Raw genomic sequence first — 9,816 nt, 5'->3', positions numbered from 1 at the left:
CAGAGTACTGCCTAACATGTATTCAGGTGCATGACTACGGAGCGCTTTGTAAACTAATGAAATAATCTTTATTTTATTAGTGACACTGACAGGTAACCAGTGTAGTGATTGTAAGACTGGTGTGATGTGTGCCCTCCTTCTGGTCTTAGTGAGGACATGTGCTGCAGCATTTTTCATTCATTTGAATTTGACAATCGGGCTCCATGTACCCACCAGACCACTCAGGGGCTGAGTTGTGCGGTCTATAGTATGGATAGTGGCGTGGTGGCGAGACTCCACCCCCTCGGGTCAGAGCAGTTCAGGGTTAGTCCAGTTACTTCTGGGAAATCTCCATGCACCCACTGGTGAAAAACATGTGTCTCTAGCCCACTCGGGCTGAGTTGTAGGGTCCGTAGGATGGATAGTGGCGTGGTGGTGAGACTCCGCCCCCTCGGGTCAGAGTGGTTCGGGTGTAGTGCAGTTACTTCTGGGCAATCTCCATACACCCACTGGTGAAAAAAACGTGTGTCTCTCTAGCCCACTCGGGCTGAGTTGTCGAGTTCATGGCATGGATAGTGGCGTGGTGGCAAGACTCCGCCCGCTTGGGTCAGAGCTGATTGTGCACAGTACAGTGACCTCTGGGCAATCTCCATACACCCACTGGCGAAGACTGTGGGTCTCTAGCCCACTCAGGGGCTGAGTTGTGTGATCCGTGGGGTGGATAGTGGCGTGATGGCGAGACTCCGCCCCCTCGGGTCAGAGCTGGTCATGGACAGTGTACCTCTCTCTGGGCCACCCACCTACCCCCACCAGTGAAGACCCTGTGTCTCTAGCCCACTCAAGGGCTGAGTTGTGGGGTCCGTGGCATGGTGGCGAGACTCCGCCCCCTCGCGTTATATTGGGTCGGGGGCTGTAGACCCCTCTCTGGGCTACCCACCTGCCCCCACCACTTCTCCCTTCCGTCTGAAAAAACGAAACATTTACCTGGTAAATACATGCAAAGTATAGCATAATATATAATGGGTAATTACTGAGACACCTATACTGTAGGTATAATTTCAAAACAGGAGTATTCCAAATGTTCAATTGCTGCACATAAATTCAATAACTGACATAGCACCACCAGGTAACCACATTTTTACATAGCTTCTATAACATCCAATGACAAAATATTGTCCCCACCAAGGCTTGAACCTTTGGCATGGGAGGTGTACTCCCTATCCACTACACCACCTAGGATCTGGAAGATGTGCATTGTCATAGTGTTTTTGTTTTGATGTTCTGGGACCACTGCCTCATGTTGTAGCAACATAGAACTGCAGGTTCTGGGAACACTGCCTCTTGTGGTAGCAACATAGAACTGCAGGTCAACAACACGACGGAGGAAGCCAGGGAGGGAGGGAGTGACAACCGGACATTTGCTATCATTGGTGCGCTGGCTTACAGCCACACACAAATAGTCTTGAAAAACCTGGTGGGAACAGGATGGAGAGGGCATGTAGACAACCGGTGCAAACAAGCTTATCCCACTGCTCCGTGGAGGAGGGTCAGCAAGCAAAACATTTGGGCTTGCCTGGGTGATATTCATCCTAATGTCAGTTACTTATCTAAAATATGCTACAAATTCGTCACACTTGGGGGTAGAGAACATGTTGACAGGTATGTAGGGGGCGGGATTTTGAGTCTGTCAGTTGTTGAAAGAGTGCCCTGGAATTTTTATGTTGAAATCAATTTTGAAAACTGATCTCTCCTAGCATTTCGTATTGCCTTATTAAAGGCATAGAATTGCTCTTTAAGAATGTCATGGTGAACCTGCTGCTTTGTCTTCCTCCATGTGCTCTCAGCTCTTCTGCATGTTCTCTTGAGTTGATTGATCTCCTCATTCCTCCATGGAGCTTTGTGTTTGGCCACAGCGTTTTTCAGTTTCATTCTGTAGGTGCAACACAGTCAAGGGCAGCACTCAATTTGGAACTAAACGTGGTAAACATTACAGCATGATATTCAAATGAGGAAAATTCATAAAAAAATGCTTCTGGAGCTCAGAGCATCACTTGCTATGATGGCCGTTCCTCCCCCATTTCCCACTTCAATTTGTTATGTATCTAGTTACAAGATACATATATATAGAGAGAGTATATATACAGTATATATGAGTGTACAAATGGGGGAGTAGGCGAAGTTGTGAATTAGGTCAGATAGGGAGGGAGATGCAGAGTATATATACATTTATCTATAGTATATTGATATGTATATTCACAGTACAGAATGTGGATATGGATATTCTACTGAGTATAAATATATAAAGTGCAGTTGTGCTGCATGTAGCTAATCAGTTTCCTTGAGTCCTTGAGTCCAGTTTAGTCTAAAGTTCAACAGCCAGAGTCTTCATTCAGGATCCTGATGGACTGAGGGAAGACCTGTCTCTCCATGTTGGTTTTCATTCAGGATCCTGATGGACTGAAGGAAGACCTCCTGTCTCTCCGTGTTGGTTTTCATTCAGGATCCTGATGGACTGAAGGAAGACCTCCTGTCTCTCCGTGTTGGTTTTCATTCAGGATCCTGATGGACTGAAGGAAGACCTCCTGTCTCTCCGTGTTGGTTTTCATTCAGGATCTTGATGGACTGAGGGAAGACCTCCTGTCTCTCCGTGTTGGTTTTCATTCAGGATCCTGATGGACTGAAGGAAGACCTCCTGTCTCTCCGTGTTGGTTTTGAGTGTGCAGGCCCTCCTCCCTGGCCTGAGGAGAGAGAGGGGCTGTTGTCTGGTTGGTTGGGATCCTTCAGGATGTTCCTGGCCCTGCTGCACCGCCTTGTAGATTAGATAGTGTATTTAAAATGTGGGAGAGACATTCCAGTGATACAGTACGTTCAGCTGACCGTACCACTCTCTGCAGGACCTTCTGGTCTAGCATGGCCAGCAGTGCTGCTGTCAGTCAGGGTGCTCTCAGTAGAGCATGGCTAGAAACTCCCGAGTATCTCGGGGGACACGCAGAAATTCCTGACATCTGAGGTGGAACAGCCTTGGTCAAGAAGCAACAATCCACTACGCAATACTCTTTTTGGTCAAGAAGCAACAATCCACTACTCAATACTTCCAGGATGCCCAATATCACATATGCACTCGAGATGTTTATCATAACCAGTGTTGGGAGTAACTAATTACAAACTAACCGATTACTGTAAAAAGATTACCCTTTCCTATAACTAAGTAATGTAAGGGATTATGTTTGTATTTTCAGTAATCAGATTACAGTTACTGACCTAATAATAAAGTGATTACTTTAGCTACTCATGCGCGTACCTGCTCCCTTTCATTTAGCTGATCTGCGCAAGGGGTCTCTGCAGTCGTGGCTGAACTGACTGTTTATGTCATCAGGGTCGAGATGTGCCAAGAGTGCTGCTATAGGATCAGATTTTCTTGTGTCTATTATGATCTAAGATGCAAAACTGATCTTAGTTCAGCACTTCCATGATTCGGGTATCTGATCTGGTTTTCGAAAGTAACTCAAAATTAAATTAATAATCTGATTACTTTTGAGAGAGTAATTAGTAAAGTCATCTAATTATAATTTACAGAAAGTAATTACTGTACTTAATTAGAACACTTATAACTCATGTGTGCACTCAGGCACATTAGATTGCAGAGCAAAAGGACCCATATGCCCCTTGAGCCCTACCCTCCGACCTCCAGCTACCCCAGCAGCCCCACCCTCCCCCACCCTCCGACCCCCAGCAGCCCCACCCTCCGACCTCCAGCTACCCCAGCAGCCCCACCCTCCCCCACCCTCCGACCTCCAGCTAACCCAGCAGCCCCACCCTCCGACCTCCAGCTACCCCAGCAGCCCCACCCTCCCCCACCTTCCGACCTCCAGCTACCCCAGCAGCCCCACCCTCCCCCACCCTCCGACCTCCAGCTACCCAAGCAGCCCCACCCTCCGACCTCCAGCTACCCCAGCAGCCCCACCCTCCCCCACCCTCCGACCACCAGCTACCCCAGCAGCCCCACCCTCCGACCTCCAGCTACCCCAGCAGCCCCACCCTCCGACCACCAGCTACCCCAGCAGCCTTACACACTGTTTGCATGTTTTTTAGGTGCTTTCAATATTACATACTTTAACAAATGACAGGGGAACCGATCACAGGCAGCAGAGAAAAGTGGTTGGGCGGGGGTGTAGGGTTTGACCATGGCCTGCAGGTAGGAAGGAGCTATTAATTTCCTTGCCCTAGGCTAGCACCAGAGTCTTAAACTGGATGGGAGTTGCACAGGGAGCCAGTGCAGAGAACGGAGAAGGGAAGTTGTGTGGAAGAGCATGGGGCTGTTGAACACCAGGTCAGCAGCAGCTTTCTCCAGGAGTCTGATGGCAGCAAGTAGGGAGTTGCAGGAGTCCAGGCAGAAGATGACAACAGCCTGGATGAGCACTAGCGCCAAATCACACCCAGATTTCTTTCCTAGCATAACGTTTGATAAGAGAGCTGAGTATTAGCAAAAGCAAGAGAATGATTATATCAGTGTACAATGATCTGTGTCTGGGATTAATTGGATTTTCAATATTAATCATTTTAGGCCAAAATTAGTAACATGTGAGCTACAAATGACATGGCACGCTTACTTGCACGTAATTACACTACCCCTGCATGATAGACCACTTTGATTTATAATGTAGCAAAAGCTAAATATAGTGTCAGCTGCAAGAATCAGCCCACTATAGCTAAATAAAGCCTAGACCTGGTCGATATCCTACAGATAATGCCCTGTTACTCTCAATGCAATTTACCTATGAATGCGCTTCCTCGGCCCGCTCGTCCGAGTCTACAGACAAAACCGTTTCGTTACTCACCAAAGTAAACACATCTTTGGAAAGATGAAAGTCTTTTCTCCGAGGTCGCTACAGTTTGAAGTCCCCCACCTTTCAAATAAAAGGCAAATTTGTACACTTAAATGTCTAATATTCACAGCGCATCGACTGTCTTCTTCTACCGGTTATTCGGCGCTCTCCGCTTTGTTTAGCCTACTCACTGCTGCCGCCCATGTTGGGGATGATGCATTACATCTTAAATGGTGTTTAGAGACTCGCGTTGAGGTATCTGATTAGCGGGAGAACATTTACGCTGAGTTATTAACTATGGCAAATTTTTAACTTTAAAACATGTAAATAAAACATGTAAATAATGTAATGTAATGCATCGCATGGTCACTGACCATCATGATGCAGTTAGATGCTTTTTAGCCAAGTTAATATTATGGAAGCTGATGTCGTGATAGCAAGAAAGCATTAAAACAGATCCTGGTCAAGGTTGGAGTCCAGACAAGTCTACTCTCAATTTGGTCGGACGAAAATATTCAAGCACAATCAGGATGTGACGTTCGATTGTCATCTAGACAGAGTCGATCGGATCTCGAACGGATTGGGTTGAAGATACTCGAAACGCATATTAATGCCAGGTGTAAATGTAATCAGGCTAAATCATTATCTAGATACAATCTTGATACAAGATGCATTTTAATGCAAGGTGTAAACGGGTCAAAATGTCTGCCAGAGAGCCCTCACGATTTGACAACGGGACAGCCCTAGCGTGAACACGCCTCAAGGTCTGACCAATGCAACACTAGCCTACCAAACATTCTCCTCCCACACACGTTCGCTGGCACACAGCCAAGCCAAAACTTTCAGCGAATACAGCTCCCTGTGTGGGGGCACTAGAGTCACAGGGTTTGGACTGGGGTGTGTGGGGGGACCGAACCACCCCCCACCGGCTACGACCCGAGGGCCACAGAGCCGCCCAAACATGGCCGGCCATTCCCCTCCATTCATTTGGACTTGGGCTCAGGAGCCAAAATGTCAGTTTTAGACAGACGGACAGACCGATCTATCGACCGACCGCGATGTCACCACGGGCACTGTACTAGTGTGGACGAAGCGGCTCCCCTCAGCCTCCCATAGTCCCCACAGCTGCGAGCGCAAGTCTCCAGGTGGCCTGGGCAACGGCAGCACATCAAATCAAGTTCCCCCACTTGCGCATCATCAATTATCCTAATTTAAGAAAACACACACTTCTTGCACAAAGTTTCTGTTCATGACTCATTTAGAATATTAATATAAGTGTTTTAGTATCGATTTGTAATTTTGACAACTCAATCATTTGACAATTTACGGAGTGGACACAATAGCCTAAATGTAGGACTATCTCTTGGATTAAGTTCGTCTAACGTCATTTAAGAAGCAATAGGCCTATATTATCCGGGCTGATGTCTTATGCACTGAGAATAGGCTATAGTGTAGGTTCCCTCAGAACATTTACTGTTTCCAATTTATTTTGCTGGATATCTTAGCCTACTGTAATTCTTGGCAAATAGTTGGCTTAGCCATCTCCTGGCTTACAAACACCTAGTGTTTACATTTTATATAATATTCTCATCGGAGATGTATTTACTTTTCCGTTTCCATATTAATTCACGACATGGAATACTTGAAATGTCGACAAGTAGCCTATTCCATGTAGGAAAGATGTTCATCTCGGTCTCAGGCGCAGTTGTTCTAGACAGCGGTCTGAAGACGTGCGTCACCCCGCTGCCCGTCGGCCGCTGTGCTCCAGCTCCGCATCACTTCATCAACTCTGATGTCACCGAGGAGGTTCCCTCAACTTTCTGAAGGATAGGCTACGTTTATCGAATGAAAGATTTCGTTTAAGAACAAGACGACTGAACTGTCTGTTGTAGGCTATTGACAAAAATGTAGGGACGTGCGAATTGTTGATGATTAAACTACGAAGTCGTCGAAATGCAAACTGATGTGGAATAAATAGGACGTTCCGAAACTTTTGACACCAACCCTTCAAACTCAGGTAGTTTAGGCTACTAGGAAACACGAAAACTAGGCTGTTCTCAAATGAAACGAACTGATGGCATAGCCTGTACGCGTTTGGCATAGTCAGCATCCAGCATCGTTGAACAGAATCTTCACCACACTAAATCATTTGTATTTCACAGGATGCAGTGGTTTAAGATCGTATATGTACTGGTAAGTAGGCTACATTTAGTAAGTTATCTATTTCGTGTGTGGGGTGCTTTCAATTTCAAAATGGGTTTCAGAAGCTGCCTACTTGTGGTAGCCTAGATGACAGACTATTATTGAGTTTATATGCAGCCAATTTCCCTATAATGTGTAATTACATATTTTGATACTTTGTTTTAATTTGTAGACATGGTTTCATCCCTGCACATCAGGTAAGAAGCTTTTATTCCAGAAAAGTGCAAAATTCAAATAGTTCCATTCTATCCCAATGTATGACCTGAGCTGGACATGATGAATACAGTTGTCAGCCTATGGTTTGACTTGTAGATGTGTAATTGAAATAACTACAGACTACCACAGTTAACAGACCGTGGTCGAGCTGCGGTCCCGTTACTGTGCTCCCCTAGTCAGTCTCCGGTCATTAATACATCACTATGCTGAGATCATTTAAAATGACGACCGCTGACCGAAAACATGTTTTACACTGGTCAGCGAGTGAGGGAACACAGCTCAAACTTTACGACAGCCCCTATAACTTATAATAAGGCCTTGGTTGTAAATGAAATGGAGATGGTTTGGTGAGCGTGCTCCCATGACGAATATAACCTTCCTTGAGACCTGAGGATTGTGGTCCGTCTCTAAGCTAAAGCCCATATGGCGCACAGGGGACCCAGGTTCAAATTCCATTCACATGAGCTCCACTAACGTGATGATCTTTCTTGTGTTCTCTTTCAGTGGCAGCTCTGACGATGGACAGCAGGACCCTCTTAACATCTGAGGAGTCGTACTACGAGTACGTCCCAGACCGGCTGCCCTGGCTCGGCGCTGGACGCCTCTGTAACCAGCGCTCTGGCGCCCTGGCCTCTGTTTCCAATGCCCTCGAGAACCGAGAGCTGACCAGCTTCTTAACGTCCTTGAACATCTCCCAACCTGTGTGGATAGCCAGGAAAGTCATGACACACTTAAAAAGTGAGTTCCGTGTGCCATTACTGACAGTAATATTGAAATATCAGCACCTCTTTCTGACTAACAGTAGGGTCTTTGTTCTTTAAGTGAAATATACCCACTGGCATATGGAAATATGCCTAATACATTTAAATTGGACTCAAAACATGACCATACAATCCTCTTAGTCGAGGGAATAAATGTTTCCCAAGTTTTTGCAACTTAAATATGACCACAAATGAAATTATGTAATATCATTCCGTCCTTTCCAATTTGTGTTCCACGTTTTTCATAACGCATGCATCTTTCTCTTCGTCTGTCCCTCTGAAAACCAAATCAAGGCTCCCCCAAGCCGGAGACCCTGATCCTGGAGTTCAAGGGCAGATCAGACAGGAAGAACGCGCGTCTCCTGCACCAGTTCCCCTCCATGGGCTCGGTGAGCGTGTGCGCCCGCCTCAGATTCGATCCGACCTGCAGGGGACTTTCCACCGTCTTCTCTTATTCCACGCGGCCGTTCATTAACGAGTTCCAGCTCCGCGGCCGGCTGGGCCGGGGCCAGGCGGTCCAGCTGGCCCTGCTGGTCCACGGGATGCACGGGCCCTACCAGGAGGCCTTCCCGCACGACGGCTCCTGGCACTCCGTCTGCGTCAGTTGGAGCCGTAATGGCGGCCGGTGGGCCCTCTACGCCGACGGCCGCCAGATCAACCGAGGGGACGGCCTCGACGGGGGCCGGGACATCGGGCCCGACGGCCTGTTCATCATCGGCCAGGAGCAGGACTCTTTCGGCGGGTCGTTCAAGATCGACGAGTCGTTCTCGGGGAGCGTCACGCAGCTGAACATTTGGGAGCGGGTGTTGAACAACAGTGAAATCCACACCATGGAAAAAGAGTGCTCACTGGCTTCTCCCGGGCTGGTGTTCAGTTGGAGCGCCGCGGCCCTGGAAATGGAGTTGTCCCTGAAGAGGCTCCTGGGAGACTCCCCCTGTCGAGGTAAAGCAGAACGCAGCGGGCGGGTGGGCCTGGTGGTTGATTTAGTGCTCCGGTTAACTGTCCCTGCCTGCTCCCTCCCACTCCTCTCCCCCTCTCTTTACCTACTCCTCTTCTCCTTCCTCATCCTTCTCTCTCTCTCTAATTCCTTCTCTTTCTCTCCCTCTCTTTCTCATCCCTCTGCCCCCTCTCTCTCTCTCTCTCTCTCTACTCCTCATGAATAGGGGACCCTGTGGCCAAGTTGTAATTGGCCAAAGCGGCCCTAAATGGTTGTAAATATTTAATGTGTGTCGTAATTCTGAATCCCACCCTTCAAAACAAAGTCCTTCCTGACATGGCTGTCCCTCGGTGAGTAACGACTGAGTCTGGTCTGGAGCCCTGGTTCTGCTCTGAGAGGGCAGAAGACCTGCAGGACAGACAGTGCGTCTCTGTCAGACACAGACCGGCCCTCACGGACTCATCGGACCATGTAACCAGCCTGGGCTCATTTCTGACACCATGCCGGAAACACAAACAAACTGTGGCCACTTGATCTCTTAAAGCCTCCCAAAGCCATGCAATGCATGCATGCCGCAACGCCCCAACTCTGGACAGCTTCAAGAAACTTCTTGAAACTCACCTCTTTAACATGGTCTTTGACCTCTAGCTTCCGTTTCTTAATGTTGTGTGTCTCTGTCTACCATGTTTGTCTCTTGTCTGTTCTGCCCCTATGTAAAGCGACCTTGGGTTTTATGAAAGGCGCTATATAAATGAAAGTTATTATTATTATTATTATTATGCAGATCCATCCAGTGAGGTTTTTCAACTCAAGTCCTGGGGATCTGAATGTTTGGATTTGATTTTGTTCACTGCACTTTGTTAAGTTCTTAATTTGTTGGGCTAAGTGTGCTAGA

The 9,816-nt window shown here is 47.4% G+C and overlaps 1 protein-coding gene across 1 annotated transcript in view; it reads left to right on the top strand.

Moving 5' to 3' along the window:
• Positions 1-3,638: 3,638 nt before the first annotated feature.
• LOC311307334 (adhesion G protein-coupled receptor D2) overlaps positions 3,639-9,816 on the top strand; it is a gene marked incomplete at both ends in the record, with an annotated part of 59,122 nt that continues 52,944 nt past the window's right edge. Inside the window, 3 exons of the mRNA XM_084436129.1 lie at positions 3,639-4,062; positions 7,728-7,972; positions 8,296-8,926. Of these exons, the coding sequence (XP_084292255.1) occupies positions 3,639-4,062; positions 7,728-7,972; positions 8,296-8,926 (1,300 nt within the window). The remainder of the gene's footprint in view (positions 4,063-7,727; positions 7,973-8,295; positions 8,927-9,816) is intronic.

Source organism: Borostomias antarcticus (genome assembly GCF_949987555.1).
Source record: "Borostomias antarcticus genome assembly, chromosome: 3".
Lineage (NCBI taxonomy): Eukaryota > Metazoa > Chordata > Actinopteri > Stomiiformes > Stomiidae > Borostomias > Borostomias antarcticus.
Note: the sequence above shows the minus strand (reverse complement) of the source record. Positions and strands in the feature narration are given on the sequence as shown.